At 35.0% G+C, this 16,904-nt stretch overlaps 2 protein-coding genes and 1 long non-coding RNA gene across 3 annotated transcripts; 2 read left to right on the plus strand and 1 right to left on the minus strand.

Moving 5' to 3' along the window:
• Window positions 1-633: 633 nt before the first annotated feature.
• LOC113322227 (AAA-ATPase At2g46620-like) lies at window positions 634-2,918 on the minus strand. Its single transcript, XM_026570284.1, has one exon. It carries the CDS (start codon window positions 2,429-2,431, stop codon window positions 947-949), a length of 1,485 nt encoding a protein of 494 aa, XP_026426069.1. The 5' UTR covers window positions 2,432-2,918; the 3' UTR covers window positions 634-946.
• A 4,245-nt stretch (window positions 2,919-7,163) lies between these two features.
• LOC113321355 lies at window positions 7,164-8,057 on the plus strand. Its single transcript, XR_003346617.1, has 3 exons — window positions 7,164-7,196; window positions 7,297-7,379; window positions 8,011-8,057. It is a non-coding gene; the product is annotated as an uncharacterized LOC113321355 (long non-coding RNA).
• Window positions 8,058-8,082: 25 nt separating this feature from the next.
• LOC113324616 (zinc finger BED domain-containing protein RICESLEEPER 2-like) lies at window positions 8,083-10,701 on the plus strand. Its single transcript, XM_026572919.1, has 7 exons — window positions 8,083-8,632; window positions 8,741-8,881; window positions 8,966-9,024; window positions 9,085-9,332; window positions 9,431-10,013; window positions 10,247-10,393; window positions 10,651-10,701. The coding sequence occupies exons 1-7, from the start codon at window positions 8,083-8,085 to the stop codon at window positions 10,699-10,701; spliced, it is 1,779 nt and encodes a 592-aa protein (XP_026428704.1).
• Window positions 10,702-16,904: the final 6,203 nt, after the last annotated feature.

Here is a 16,904-nt window from a genome sequence, read left to right on the forward strand (position 1 = left end):
TTTTTTAAATTACAACACTTAACTGTTAATCTAGCACATAAGACTTAGCCTTCCGAAAGTGCCTAATTTTGGAACTTTTGGAATCCATCATATTGTTCCCAATTAAGTTTAAAATCATGCGCACGAGCAAATGTCTACAACCTTACTAATTTTGCACCAGTTTGGGCAAGCAAGGTTTGAATCCCATAATAATACAATCATACTTCACCAAAATCACCACGTTTAACCAGCCATGAGTTTTCTATTGGTATGTTGGTAAAGATGCTAACCCAACCTAATTACCTAACCATTATCAAGTAGGTAATCCAACAACTATATTTAGCAACCCAAAAAACTTATCTTTAAATTTATCTTTAAGAATTAGTAGGAATTGCCAAGAAAAGTCATAATCAAAGAACGGCTCTCTCACTAGCTGCTCTATAGTAGGTTACTAGCTAGTTTTCAGTCTACAATCTGACCTTCAATGCCGTGTACTTGATGTCCAAACCCAACCACTATTTTTTGTCAATTCTGTACCCCTCTGCATTTTTCAACTCTACGGCTATCAAAGTTATTAGATTTTCTTGCCCAACTTTTCCAACCAACTTTTGAATGCCTCTTACCCAACCACAATTAATTCAAAATAAAATAAAATAAAAATAAAAAACATCCAAATTTTGATCAAGTAAAAATTAATAATAATTTACAAAATTTCACTAAAATTGTATACCACAAACTAAGATTTTCCCTTCAATCTTTATAACATTTTTCTTCAATCACTAATACCTTCTTCTTCTTTTTTTAATTTACAGGGTTGCTAATCTAAAATTTTCTTTCTAAGTAAAAACCCTAAACCCCAAATTTAAACAACAATCCCAAAGTCACAAAAAAGGAACAAAGAAGAAGAAGAAGATTCTTACATGGATGCATGGCCTTTTCCACGACCGGACAATATAATTCTTCTTCTTCAACCTTCCTTTTCAGAAGTGATATCATAAGAAATAGATTTTCTTCCACTACTTTTCAACCTCAACAATCCATACAATTTCCTGAATTCTCTAACCGTATGAACACTTTCCCTGCAAATGACTTTAGGTGAATCAGAAGAATCATCTTCTCGTTCTCGGGTCGAAATACTTGGATGTAATGATATTGATTTTCTCTTCGCATTTGATGATGATCCTCTGCCATCTTGTAAAGCAGTAATAACCGATTTCAAAGCACGACTAGGCGAACTACGATTCACAATCATAATCTCACCGATTTCAGCTGGACTTAATGTTAATCCATTCTGAAATATTTCTTCAACTTGTGGAAACAATTTATGATCCTTTAATCCAAGATAAGAATTTGCTAAGGTTTTGAATGCGTTAAAATCACACAGAGGGAAGTAAATTTGAACATCAATTCGTCCCGGTCGTAATATTGCTGGATCAATTTTCTCTTTACTGTTCATTGTGATCACCATTATTCTTTCTTCACCACAACAGCTGAAAACTCCGTCCATGAAGCTCAATATACCTGAAACACTGATCGTTGTTGACTTTTCATTTAAAAACCGATCTAAATCTTCGATAACGATGACGGAACGATTCGTGGTTGATAACAGAAGTAATTTGAGATCAGAATCATCAGTAACATTTGATAAATCGATATCGTAGATATCATAATTCAGAAACTTGGCCATTGCTGCGATGAAACTTGATTTCCCTGTACCTGGTTGACCATGTAACAGATAACTCCGTTTCCAGACACGTCCGAGTTTATGATAATATTGTTTTGATTTAAGAAACGATTCGAGATCAGATTTTACCTTGTCTTTTAGATCTGAATCCATGGCGACTGTGTCAAGATTTGTTGGATGAGTAAAAGGAATTGATTTCCACCTTCCAGAAGTACCATTATTATGACGATGATCATGGTGTTCTGATGTATTTGTGAATAATTTGATTTCTTTTCTTCTCAATGCAATTTCATCTGTAACTGTATGAATATGCTGAAGATAAGGTCTAAGAATTCTTCTTTTATCTCTTTTCTTGATTTTCAATACCAGAGTTCTACAACAATTGTTTCTGTCTCCGCCTTTTTCTTCATTCTTCCATGAGATTCTCGTGCTCAGAAAAGTATCGTAAACGATTTGATTTGAATCTAATTGAACGGAGATTTCATTTGATTTGTTACCTGAAATCAAATTCGCGAAATCTGAATCTTCAGTCGAAGCTAATGAACTTACATATGTCGACACCTTTTTATAAAGCTGATTCTCTTCGAAATTGTTGTTGAATTCAGGAACTTTGTAGAATTGATACACATGAAACCTATCATCAATTGATATGAAAAATCTCTTGAATAGATATAACAGAGAAATACTTCTGAAGAACACTCTAAATATCAGAAACACACAGAAAATCACAAAAATGAAAACCAGAAAACTAGTCGAGAATAACACCATGATGATTCTGATTATAATCACCAAATTACCAACAAGTATTCAATTATCCAAGACGAACACCAATATCAGAGCAGAAAATAAGAAACGAGTTATCTTCTTGGATGAAGAAAACATTTTTCTGATGAGAAATATTCGAATCTGGGGTGGCTGTCAACAGTTAAGAAACCGTGTGGAGAAAGAATTAGGGCTTTAAAGAATTATAAATAAATATCGAGAGAGAGAGAGAGATATTGGCGGAGGTTTTTAATGTTCTTCAAAGACGGCAAACGACGGCAAATACAATAATAATCAGTCAATCAAATCGAAGAACAAGGGGGAGGGGTGGATTCTGGAAGAGAGAGATAGAAACAGAGACGAAGTAGTGAGAAAGATAAAGATTATTTATTTATATTTGAGGAAATCAAATCCAGGGAGGAACTATCTTTGGGCTCTCGTCTCGGCTCGCCCTTTATTACTTTTTCATTTTTTTTTTGAATCTTGGTTTTTTAATGAATTTACTTTTTCTTTTGTTTGCTTACTGTCAACCGCTAATATTAATTGACGACGAACTCAAATCCTTGTAAAAAAATACGGCCTTAATATTGGTCCCAGATGACATCTGTCTTTATAGGGGGGAACGCTCGAAGGCTGTGTTTATGTTTATGGGCAGCAACCTAGTTGCACTGTACACTGCTTAGTTCTAATGAGTAATGAGAGTCTTGATGCGCTTTTATTTATGCAAGTGGTTTTTATTGATGTTTGCTGTCAGTGTAGTTGTGGTGTTAGTTTGCAATGGTTAAATGCATGTTCCCTGCCTGTATGAAAGATCTCCAGCAGTGAAGTGCAGTGAAGTTCAACCGTAAGTGTTAATGTCTTGAATGAAATATGCGCATCAAAATGTAGAAGAAGAAAAATAATTATCGATAAAACATTTGTTACTTGCAAGTTTCGAGATCATGTCACTGATATCATTGCTCAATAATTTTATCATCATGCAACGAAAGTATTGGCGAAATTTGTTAAGTCTGAAACAAGAATACTAGCACATATTTACATATGTTGAAAGACCGCACTTCATCCGTGGATATAAAATATTGCATCGCCCATGTAGAATGATTTAAGAGTGTCTAATAAGTCTGAGAGGGATCCACTGCGAGCATTAGAGTAACCTTAATTGGTTACTACTGAGGTAAGTGATGATATCAATAGACTGGTGAATGCGATATAGATAAAACGCGAAGATGCTTTATGTTAGAGCACTGCTCGGTCGAACTCGCAACCTTGCTATCTCAAACTTGTTTGTCAAGTTTAGTTGTCAAAAGTATAAGTCTTGATTTCTAGTCTACTAATAGCTCTGCCTCGGATTAAGATAGAATGTGTAGTTGAGCTTTAGACTTCACTGCGTTCATCGATTGAAGACGAAGAACTACTAAGGGAGCTAGTGGAACTTCATCAACAAAAGGTATGTGGAGACTGGAACTCATCTATCACTTAGAAGTCTATTTCTATTCTATCTCCTATTGAGACAAAAGTCGTATAGTTATATAGACTTTACTTTATACACATTTGATATTTCGAGCTGAGTTTAACTCGCTTATATGTGCTGGTAAGCTTTTGCTTTAACCAAGTTCATCTTTTATTCTTGACGAAAGTCAAAAGATGATCATGTGAAAATCGCCTGGTAACATCTTACATGATTTGTGTGAGACCGTCATTTGATGTAGACTCGGAATGTTTCGTATTGATCATTTGATTGCTTGAAATTGCTTTGAAGCTAATAGTTTGTGTGAGACAGCTATTCCCGTCTTCTAAGAATGTTTCAATGATTAAAATGGAGTTTAAAACGATTAACCATTGATTGGATATAACACAGTATGCGTACTTGTATGCTAACTGTTGTAGATATATTCCAAGTCCGAGAACTTAGTATGCATGCCCATATGCGTACTGGTTTAACAATTGAAGTCCGCAAAACCATAGTATGCATACTCGTGTGCATCTGACAGTATGCGTACCCGTTTTTATACTGGAGAACAGACCAGGTCCAGGAACTCTAGGTATGGGTACCCGTTTGCATACCTGAGTGGGTTAAGTTCTAAAATCGGTTTGTTCTTGAACAAATACATTTATAAATAAGGAATGCAATCTTTTGCAAACCGTGGCTATAATGTTCATGAATTGATTCGAGTGAATCAAAATCGATTTTTATTCAATTGTGTCTTGTATACTTCTATGAGAATATAAACAATTGAACAACTCCATAACAAGTTTCATTAGAGTCATTTGAACTAGTTGTGATTAAGATGAACAAGGTTGATATGAAAGTATTCATATGGATAACTTCGGTTAACTATTGTTGAGCCAACAAAGTGTACACGTTTAGGTACGGTTACCCATATCTAAATGAAGTCACATTTCATTTGTGTGTAACAAGCTAAGTTTGATCTAACGGTTGAAAGATATTATCTTGAATCTAATCAGGTTTTCATCTAACGGTGAATATTGAATGCTTTGTTACTAAGGTAATATTGATTGCAAACCCTGATTTGAAGACTATATAAGGGAGAACTCTATCAATTGGGAAACCTAATCCCCACACCTCCTGTGTGATACTAGTTGCGACTAGAGTCGATTCTCCTTTAACCTGGATTTTTCTAAAACTATTATAGGTTAACGACTTAAATACTTCATTGGGATTCTGAAGCCAGACCTAACTATTTTCTTTGTAGTTGCGTGTTCAGATCTTACTTTTTTCTATCGTATTGAGTACAATCTTCTCTAAGATTTGCTCGAGATTCTATCTCAGATAGGTAAGATAAAAAAAAAAAAAAAAAAGTAGTCACAAACATCTTCGTCTCATCGTTTGTGATTCCACGGTACCTTGTTCCGTTTCCATACGATTAAGATCATTGTGAGGTGATTGATATTACTAGGTTGTTCTTCGGAATTCCGGTGTATCAATTGGTTCATGTTCACCTTGATTTATCAAAAGACGGAACAAAAACTCGTAGGTATTTCTGTGGGATACAAATTTATCTATTCAATAGACTTTTCTGTGTGAGGCACATTTTTTTATCAAGTCTTCGACTTTGGGTCGTAGCAACTCTTAGTTGTGGGTGAGATCAGCTAAGGGAATCAATTGCGTAGAGTCCTGCTGGGATTCAGAGGCGTAAGGAACGCGACTGTACCTTAATCAATGTGAGATTGGTTAGGGCTCAACTACATTCCAGTCTGAATTTAACATCTAGTAGGCTAGAGTCTTTAGCGGATTAATACAATGTGGTGTTCAAATCTGGACTAGGTTCCGGGGTTTTTCTGCATTTGCGGTTTCCTCGTTAACAAATTTTTTGGTGTCTGTGTTATTTCTTTTCCGCATTATATTTTCTATATAATTGAAATATCACAGGTTGTGCGTAGTTCAATCTATTAGATTGTCCAACCTTTGGTTGTTGATATTGATTGACACTTGAACATTAGTCATTGGTACCGTTCAAGTTGTTTCTCATATTAATCAGGATCGCGTATTTCTATCTGTTTGATTTGCTGATTACATTGAGAAACAGAGATATAACTCTTGGATGTATTTTTCTTGATTGAGTCTGACTGTCTAGTTGATTCTCTTGGAAATATATTGGAGTTAGTCCATACAGATTGCCTAAACGAAATATTGGGTGTGGTTGTTAGAACCACGCTTTTTCAATTGGTATTAGAGCATGCAAACACGTTTAAGACCTCATAAGTATGTGTTTGTAGCAACCTGAAGCTATGGACAGTAGTGCTATCTCTGACAAACGCATCACCAGAGTCAAAATTTTTGTTTCTATGAAATCTGTTAAATAGAAAGACTTGTCTATCTCATATATGGATGAACATTATGTTCCTACGAAACATGCAAGTATTGATATGTGTCACCCTGATTATCTTACTGATGAATCTGATTCTGAAGTAGAAGAGGAAGCAACCAGAGAGAGTGCAGTGATTCTAAAACTTGTTAGAATTCAGGTAGTTGAAATCAATAGGCTGAAACACAAGGTCAATACCATGGTTGGTATGGTGAAAGATTGTGATTCCCAACTAAGGGTTCTTCTTGAAGAAAATGATGTATTTTGTACCTCCCGTATAGAGCTGGCCAACAAGTTGAAACCCGCGGGTTAACCCGTGCCCGGACCGTGAAAACCCGAACCCGGACCGGCTGGTTTCTAAACAAGCCGGGTTAGGGTTGGAGAAATGGTGACCCGTCAAAAAACGGGTTAACCCGGCCCGGACCGTACAATCACGGGTTAACCCGTTAACCCGCACTTCGTTTTTGCCTGGTGTCACTAATACTATACGTGTCTCGCTCATCTGCCATGGTATAAAAACAAAAAAACCCTACTTCGTCTTTTCTTCTCTTTTCTTCTCCGTCCGCAGCACTTCCCATCGGCAAAGTTCACATACAAAGTTGAAATTTCTTTCGTCTTCTCCGTCTGCTACTACTTCGATCTTGAAGGATTTGAGTCATTTGACTCTTGAGTATTCTCCGTGTAAGCAAGCGGGACTGTGGGTGTGGGAGAAAGTCTGAAAGTGAAAGAGGGAAACCCCTTTTCTCATACCCTATTTCTCTTCGTATCTTCAAAACCCTATTTTTGATTTCAATTCTCATCACTCATCAGGTAATGTTATGGTTTTCGAAAGTTAATTTCTTTTTGTTTTGTTTTGTTTTCAATTTTTTGGATGTTAGGGTTTGAATTTAATTTTTTTTTTTTTTTTGAATGTAGAAGTCCTTCAGGTGCAAATTAATCTTCAGGTAATTTGAATTTCTCCATCACTTTGATTCTATTTGAATTGTTAGAGGTTAATTTCTTGATAGATTGTCCAGTAACTCCTTTCTTCAATTCTCTGTTAAGGTTTCAATTGAAGTTCCCTTCTTTTTAATATTGTGTGGAAGACCTCCAGCCTCCAGGTGCAGTAATTTCTCAAAGATCTTCAGGTATAACATCTTGATTAAAGATTGGTTTGAATTTAATATTTTCTATGGTTTTATTAGGGATTTGCTTATGTATGTGATTGTGAATATGTGATTGTGCATATGTTTTATTAGGAATCTTGGATGGATGTTTTTATTAGCTCAATTACAGTTGGTTATGTATGTGAATATGAATATGTGAATATGTGATTGTGCATATTTTATTTTAATTAGAGCATGGATACAGTGTGTTACAGACACAATTACAGTTGGTTCTTTCTTTACATTTTCATTCATCTCAATTCTCCATTCTCCAATGATTGTATTTGTATATTTGTAATTTTGTATGCTATGTTTGGCAAGACCTAGTGAGTAGTGAGTAGTGACTACTGACTAGTGCTAGTGTGCTACCTCCTACCTTGAAAGAACAAAGTGGGGGTTTATTATGTGAACTTCCTTGCTTGATGTTTCTTTGTTGAGTATCCAACATTCCAAGTCCATGACTGGGTTTTGGTTGTTAAAGCTGGATATCATCTTATTCAAGATAATAATGTGTATGGTATTATGCTCTCCATTTGTGTGTAAAACTGTGAATTGTGATAAACTGATAATGTTACTATGAGTCTGTGACTGTCAATTGTGCTATTGTTTTTAGGTTACTCTCTCTGATGTGTCCAGTATGTCAAGTGTACAAGAACAAGAGTTACAAGACCATTATAATGATGTTATGAGTAGTGATGGTGAGGATGATGATGTTGAGATGCTAGATTCTGTGAATGAGGATCCAACTGTTGGTTGTGCACCTGCCTGTCCTGCACCAGTTTCACGTGGAAAGAAAAATAAACTTAGATCCCAAGTTTGGGAATTTTTTAAACTTGTTAAATATAAAGATGGAACAAAGAAGGGAGTGTGCAAGGCTTGTAATGTAGGATATAAATATGAAAGCCAAAAAGGTGGAACCTCAGCCATGAAAAGGCATAAGTGCCCTAACCGTCAGTCTATGGACGTAGGGAAAATGATATTATCTGCAAACAATGGCCAGTTGTCTACCCGCGTACGCAAAGTTGATCAGATGAAATTACGAGATCTGTTTTCAGCATTACTCATTGCAAGAAATGTTCCATTTGCTTTGGTGGAGTGGAAAGAATTTAGGGATATATGTACTTATTTAAATGAGGATGCTAAACTAATATCAAGGAATACTGGGAAATCCGATGTAGTAAAGAAACATAAAGCACAAAAAGAAATTATTCGCAACAGATTGAAACTTGCTCCAGGTATGATTCAAAGTTTCAAATCCTAATGACCCATATGTTTTGTTTATACTTTTATGTATGAGTAATTGATTAATATGATGTGCTAATGTGTATGTCTCACCCTTACAGGTAGGATATGTCTAACATCAGACATGTGGACTTCTGTAACAACTACTGGATATATAAGCTTAACTGCGCACTATCTTGATCAAGATTGGGTGTTGCAAAAGAAGCTTCTGAATTTATGTCCTCTTCCACCACCTCATACAGGTAAAGCACTTACTGTTATTTCTTTATCTTATTCTTCAATATAAATTCATGATAACTTTTCTCCTTTCTACTACCTCAAAACAGGTGAACACCTTTCTACTAAGTTATTTGCTATGATAGAAGACTGGGGAATTGAAGACAAGGTATCCAACATCACCTTGGATAATGCTGCAAATAACGGAGCTTGTGCTGGAATTATGAAGAGTAGACTTGTTGCAAAGAAGATCTTTTTGAACGATGGAAAATTCTTTCATGTGCGTTATTGTGCTCATATCTTAGCTCTTATTGTAAAAGAAGGACTTAAGAAGATTGATCCAGCCGTGATTAAGATAAGAGCGTCAGTGAAGTCCCTTAAAAAGTCCCAAGTAAGAAAACAAAAGTTCTTGGACATTGTTAATACTTTAGGAATGTCTGGAATAAAAAGGGGTATTCGTCAAGACGTAAAGACAAGGTGGGATTCCACTTCTATTCTGTTTCTTTTATAACTTATAAAGTTAGATAATTGTATTAATGTTTATTATATACTCACTGAATGTTTGTTTTATACAGGTGGAATTCAACTTATCTTATGTTAGATAGTTGTATCCTGTATAAGCCAGTTTTCTCTCATTCGAAGTTGGTAGATTCAGACTATGAAGACTGTCCAACTGATGAAGAATGGGAACAAATTGAAGTAGTCACAAAGTTTCTCAAGGTGTTTCATGATCTCACAAAGATATTTTCTGGTAGTAAGTATCCTACTTCCAATCTGTATTTTGAAAGAATTTGTCAAGTTCAGGTGTTACTAAAGAAAGAAAGTAGAAATGATATTGAATTCATTAGGAACATGGTAAAAGAGATGCAAGCAAAATTTGATAGTTATTGGAAGGAGTTGAGTCCTATATTGGCTATGGCAGTTGTGTTAGATCCTAGATCGAAAATGAATTTTGTGAAATTTACTTACTCCAAGTTGTATCCTGAGGTGAGAGAATTAGAACGTGAAGTTAATGAAGTGCGCAGTAATATGACAACACTTTTTAATGAGTATTACACCTTGTCAAGTTCAAGAGCTTCCAATAGTTGTGCAACTCAGAATTTGGGTATTAAAAATGGTGGGAATTCTGCTGCCGAAGAAGGGAGTGATTTTTTTCAGGTAATTACTGTCAACTGTGATTTTTTCAAAATGGTGGGAATTCTGCTGCTGACAGTTAAAGCTTACTTAACTGAACCCTGTTGTCTTTTGAATTATTGCTTTTCATCTTAAAATATGTTGTCTTTTGAATTACTATCAACTGTGGATGTAGTATGTGATGGTGTTAGCTTGTTTCTAAGACTTTTAAGACTCATATATTCATAGTTCACTCACTTCTAGGTTGTTTCATGCAGGAACATGTTGCAACACAGGAAAGTGGTGGTGATGTACTAATTGACTTGTCAGAGTTAGATGAATATCTTGGCGAGTCGTACAGGGGTTGTCTAAATTCACCACTCGACATCCTAAATTATTGGAAGAACCATGAACAACGATTTCCGGTACTTTCAAGAATGGCAGGGGATATTTTGTCAATTCCTATTTCAACTGTCGCTTCAGAATCTGCATTTAGCATTGGAGGAAGGGTAATTGATCGATTTCGCAGTTCCTTATTACCTGAAAATGTTGAGGCGTTGATAACAACTCGTGATTGGGAATATGGAATTGGTAAGAAAATCAATAATATTTTTTTTAGTTGAATGTCTAAATCTTGTATATAAGTTATAAGTTATAACATTGGTTGTTTTTATCCATGTAGGAAAAGAAGATATGGATGAGAACAATGGGATTATTGAAGAAGATGTATTAGGATTTGAACCTGATGCAGTGGAGGATGGGGCAGTGGAGGATGTGGAGGAAGTAAGTTCTTATGCGTCTAATTAGTATGCGTACTTCTTCAATATAAAGCGGGGTAATTATGCAAATTCCATGTTTTTGACTCGAATCTTTTCTTTTTTTGGTTTATTTTTTCTTGAAATTACAGATTCATATTGAATAGTTGGAGCAACTCAAATATAGATATGGAATATGAGAATGTTTTTTGGACAAACAGTTATTTATCACTTACCACTTACCAGTGTCTCCAAATATTGCATAGAAAAGAGATTGGAGATGTTTTTTTGGACAATTAACACTTTTTTTGATTAACCACACAATATATATTTTGTACAGGAAGTGGTTGTTAATATCTTTATTGTCGCACTTGGTGATACAAATTACAAACAATGGTATTGCTACAGTCTCGGAGGATTTTTTTCTTTGTGGAAAATATCACATCATGACATGAACTGATGAAGTACTGTAACTAAAGTATTTAAACTACTAATGACTAGTATTTGTAATTTGTGTTCTTTTAATCCTTTAAATGCAAAATTAGTTTAGTTTTGCAATTTTGAGTTTTTGAATGTGGCCTGAATATGGCCGGAAGGCCCGGAAATAGCCCAGAAATCGATTTCTGGCGAGTTGACTCAACATAAACCAGCTAACCCGTGAGCTCCCGTGAACCCGCAAGCTTTACCCGGGATAGGCGCGGGTTGAAGAAATGACCACCGGTGAAGAATTTCAACCCGCAAGCTTAGGCTTGTATTAACCCGTAACCCGCGGGTTGGTCACAAGCCAGCCCCGGCCCCCCCGTTTGCCAGCTCTACTCCCGTATCTTACTCGAGGCTAAACTCAAAGAAGATGCCCTTGAAATGGATCGACTATTGATTAAACTCTTTAATCAAGATAAAAATCATCTGGGGAGCCTGTCATACCAACTACTTCTGATTCTGCTGTGATATTAGAAAATGTGACTAATTCTAATCGTGTTTCTCTAATGAAAGAGCATCAGAAGCTAAAATACAAACCCTTCCTCGTGGAAAAGATGTGCTGGTATCTTCCTCTAATCAAGGAAACTTCACGTAGCTCGAAAGAAAGAAATCTCCTAACGGTGTTGTTAAGTATGTTCACTCAAATCACTCAGGTGATCAAAAAGTGTGTCTCTTTTGTGATTCAAAAGTAAATGTTGAGAAACAAATCTAGGTTGAATGACAATTCTATTGTTCGACTTCAACACACCTTAGATTTAATTCTCAAAGGTGTAGCTGATATTCGTATGTATAAACCAATTGGTTTTAGTAATCACCCTGTGAATCCTTCTAGGAAGTCATTTCCATTTGTTCAAGCTTGTAACAGTAAACTTAACACAAATCGTCCGAGAAAATTTCAAAAAGGATCTTCTTCGGTTAAAAAGGGAGATGCTGTTGTTCTTGATGTGAGTAAGTTACTATAATAAGGAAGCAAAAATGGAGGTGTGAAAGACAACCTAAATTTTATTATTGAAGGATACAAAGAGCTCATAAACAGGTTGTTAAATTCCTCTTGTCAAAAACCTTCAGGTAAGAATCCATACTATGCGTCGTATTTTGATGATAGTAAGTTTTATGATAACTTTTCACATCAAAAAGTTTTCCCTCAAAAGATTAGGAAAAAGAGGTTTAACCATGAACAACACTCATTTGATGAGCACAAAGCTCATACTTGTGCTAATTAATCACAAGGGTTCAATTCTTACTCATGAAAAATCATATTGAGTGAGATATGCTAATAATCGGGTTTACTTTGGTAAAATGCCTTCTGCTTAGTTGAGTTATTTTCTTATCGTCCATAGCTAAAACTATTGTCTACAGATATCTTTGCATAAGTATTGTTTTGTCTCAAAAATCACTTCGATTGTTTTCTTTTTATTTATAAAATAAAAAAAAAATTGTTGCAACTAAGTTGTCTGCTACTTTTATGCTCTAAATTTTTTCTCTCTATGGAAATATAAAATTTGTTGAGCCAAAAATTGTGAAAGAAAATCTTCACGTAGCAATATTTTGCTATTTTCGTTCTACCTTGTAAAAAGGTACGTTGCGGTTTTAGTTCTTCTCTTAGGTTCGGATTGTGTTGGTACGGGTACCTATATACTGCTTGCCACGACCTTTTATTCAAACCTTAAAATTTGCCCTCCATAAGAAATCATTCAAATACCGAACCTATTGAGTCACGTACATGTACTCGAGGTTATTTTCTTTTTGTCAAGAATGTCTTCACCTTCTTGCACTTGTGATTTTACAAAAGGTTTTCTTTATAAAGGTATTAGTTTCAAGTCCAAAGGGAGGAAGAAAAGAACCCTAGTACAAGTTAAGGGTCAAAATCTAAATGTCTCATGCTACTATGCATATACTCATCAAGATATTGAGAATGATTAGATGGTTTCGGCCAAAGTGGTTCATGATTTTCTTAAATATTTTGAGGAAGCAAAACGGCAGCTCGTTGATACTAATGAAGGGTCTTCATGTGTTAAGAAATGAGTTGAAAAAGGTTAACTCTGACCTTGTTCTCATGAAGACACGTGTTAAAGATCTTCTCAATGAGGATATATTCTCTGAAGAAGCAGTGGATGCTGGCAATCACAAGCTCAAAGGTCTCAAGACTTGTGTGGGTTCCGGATGTGTTAATTGATTTCAGTTCATGATCGGTTTTGCTGGCTTGGTAGTTTTTTATTTTTAGCTTGTTTATTTTTGTTATGTCTAGGAAACTTCTTATGAGAATTTATTCTTGTGTTTTAAGAAGGATACCTAGGGTTTGGAATAGCCTAAATTGTGATTACACATAGCTATTTCCAACGATTTTCATCTTGCAATGTTTTTAGATTTATTTATTTAAATTCTAAAATTTATTTGGAAGATGATTTTGCGGTATTAATCTTTATTGGTTTTATATATGCAAATAATGTTATGGGATGTCCGTGAACTATGATTGTCCCATATATGTCAAAAGTTAAGTCTATCACGTCAGTATGCAAATATTGATGGAAAATAGAATGAACTTTTGATGACAAAGATTAAGTCTATGATATCATTATGCAAATATTGATGAAAATGGAATGAATATTTGAATATTTCGCAGTATTGATCTTTGCCTGATCCAATTCTATGTGAAAGTACTGTATGGCTCCGTAAGTTTTCTTAGGTTGAGCATTTCCGATTAAATTAATCATTGAGGTTCTCTTGTGGTTAATCTAATTGAGTTTTCTGGATACAAATTCATGTTTCATGTAATTTGTTAATGTCTAAAGAAATCCTTATTTTCTTGTAAAAGTAAGGTCGCTCTTGTTGTTCTTTCGAGAATGACATTTTATGGGGAAAATTTCTTAATTGAACTTGTGATTAATTTCCAAATCATTATGGGGAGTGCAGCTGTGGAATATTGTAGGAGTTTTCTTGTATCTTTATAAACTCCTTGATGAATACACTAAGTTTCGACTATATGAAATCATCGAAACAAAGTTGATATGTTCTCTTTTAGTCATGAAGTATCTCTATGAGAATTTCATTATGATCCCGCTAGTTTTCGTACCTTTGCCAATTTATATTGAAAAAAAGGGGGAGAATTATTGTGCAGTTCACACTATAAATACATATGGTTTACGGATCATTATGTAAGGGGGAGTGGTTTTCATTGTGAGATGAAGTATTGACTAAAGGGGAGTGATACATATCACCGTAGTATTATTGACAAAGTTGTGATACAATTGGACTTTGATGTTGTGTAATAATACTATGACATTGTTTAACAATGATTGAGAAAAATTGTTTTCTTATTGTTATGTCTACGGATCTTCAACAACTATGATACTGAATTGAACACGTTCAGAATCACTGGAGTACTTGGAAGTGACGAAGATTTCGATTAATATTGAAGAACCAAGGAAATCAAGCATTTGGATGAGAAGCTACAAAGTTTACTTATTTTGTAATCCATATGTATTGGTAGATTTCTCACTAAAATTGACAAAGGGGGAGATTGTTAGAGCACTGCTCGGTCGAACTCGCAAGCGTTGCTATCTCAAGCTTGTTTGTCAAGTTTAGTGGTGAAAACTATGAATCTTGATTTCTAGTCTACTTTAGCTATATCTCGGATTATGATAGAATGTGTAGTTGAACTTTAGACTTCACGGCGTTCATCGATTGAAGATGAAAAACTACTAAGGGGAGCTTGTGGAACTTCAAAAATAAAAGGTATGTGGAGACTTGAACTCATCTATCACTAGGAAATCTATTTCTATTATATATCCTATTAAGACAAAAGTCGTATAGCTATATAGACTTAACTTTATACACACTAGTGAAATCGCACGCGCGATGCGCTTACCTCCGGGAACTTCCAAGGTAGATATTTTAGTCTGCAGAAAAGAAAAATAAGAATTTCTAAGTGCCAAATAAAAACCTAAGTATTTACCCTCAAAAGAGTACTCTCGAGCCACTTTTTACATAGGCATACAAATCCAGTATATTTCACCAAACCATATTGTAAGAAACGCCAACTACTACCTGGTTCTTCTCGATCTTCACTTTTCAGTATTTTAAACTCTCTGCATATAATTTGGTATCATTTTTCAGATCTAGATGATATCACTTTTAAGAGCATTCAAACGTCAATGGTAGTACTCTTTCAGTCGGTAGAAGTCATCTACGTCTACAATCGTAGGAACAACTCCACCAGAAATGGGTTCCATAAATGAATCAAAAAAAGGTTTGTACTGAATAATTTTCTGATGTGAGCTAAAGTAGTTTTAACATCCGACCTAAAACTTATATTGATTGAACAGTTCTAATGAAAGAGACTTCTGACTGTGAATGTTGGTCTCGCATCTCAAAAATCTAATGCACTTTCAAAGAAGCTAGTAGCTCAAACTGTATATCGTACATTATGGATACCCATGGACGGTCCTTTGTACCTATGTAGTAGAGGGAGTCGCAAACCAAAGAAAAATGTTCCTTTGTCCTTTCCTCTCAAGGGACCTGTAATATTAAACAGTTAACAATCCACGATCAAATACAAAAGGACACACATCTACAATCAAATCTTAAGAATTTAGTTGATAAAGATACTGAAATGTTAAACAACTAAATAAACTAGGACCGATACATGAAGTTTAATCACCAAAATTGAGAGTGGAGAAAGAAAGTACCGAACTGTGCTCAATGTACTTGGCCCTAATCATCTTCTTATAGAATAAATATAAGTATACAGTGTTGCAAAATTCGAAAGAATTAGCAGATAAAGAAGAAAATATGTGCTGGTAAGATTTTTCCTTAACCAAGTTCATATTTTATTCTTGACGAAATTCAAAAGATGATCATGTGAAAATCGCTTGGTAACATCTTACATGATTTGTTGAGACAGTCATTTAATGTAGACTCGGAATGTTTCGTATTGATCATTTGATCACTTGAAAATTGATTTGAAGCTAATAGTTTGTGTGAGACAGCTATTCTTGTCTTCTAATAATGTTTCAATGATTATTATAACGATTAACCATTGATTGGATATAACACAGTATGCGTACTTGTATGCTAACTGTTGTAGATATATTCCAAGTCCGGGAACTTAGTATGCATACCTGTATGCATACTGATTTAACAGTTGAAGTCCAGGAACCATAGTATGCATACCCGTATATGTACTAATTTCAACTAATGTTGGTCGTGAATGACAGTATGCGTACCCGTTTGCATACTAGCGAACAGACCAGGTCTGGGAAGTCTAGGTATGCGTACCTGTTTGCATACCTGGGTGGGTTTAAGTTCTAAAATCGGTTTGTTGCTGAACAAATATATTTATAAAATAAGGAATGCAATCTTTTGCAAACCGTGGCTATAATGTTCACGAATTGATTCAAGTGAATCAAAATCGATTTTGCTTCGATTGTGTCTTGTATATTTCTATGAGAATATAAACAATTGAACAACTCTATAACTAGTTTCATTTGAGTCATTTGAACTAGTTGTGATTAAGATGAACAAGGTTGATATTAAAGTGTTCATATAGCTAACTTCGGTTAACCATTGTTGAGCCAACAAAGTGTACACGTTTAGGTACTGTTACCCATATCTAAATGAAGTCACATTTAATTTGTGTGTAACAAGCTAAGTTCTATCTAACGGTTGAAAGATATTAGCTTGAATCTAATCAGTTTTTCAT

The sequence above is a fragment of the Papaver somniferum genome, chromosome 11 (assembly GCF_003573695.1).
Source record: "Papaver somniferum cultivar HN1 chromosome 11, ASM357369v1, whole genome shotgun sequence".
Lineage (NCBI taxonomy): Eukaryota > Viridiplantae > Streptophyta > Magnoliopsida > Ranunculales > Papaveraceae > Papaver > Papaver somniferum.

What these genes read in the sequence shown, in the direction of transcription:
- LOC113322227 (XM_026570284.1), bottom strand. Translation starts at nt 2,431, where the DNA reads ATGGTGTTATTCTCGACTAGTTTTCTGGTTTTCATTTTTGTGATTTTC.
- LOC113324616 (XM_026572919.1), top strand. Translation starts at nt 8,083, where the DNA reads ATGAGTAGTGATGGTGAGGATGATGATGTTGAGATGCTAGATTCTGTG. An exon ending in CAGATTGAAACTTGCTCCAG is followed by an intron (nt 8,633 to 8,740) that starts GTATGATTCAAA and finishes TCACCCTTACAG; the next exon opens with GTAGGATATGTCTAACATCA. An exon ending in ACCATGAACAACGATTTCCG is followed by an intron (nt 10,394 to 10,650) that starts GTACTTTCAAGA and finishes TTATCCATGTAG; the next exon opens with GAAAAGAAGATATGGATGAG.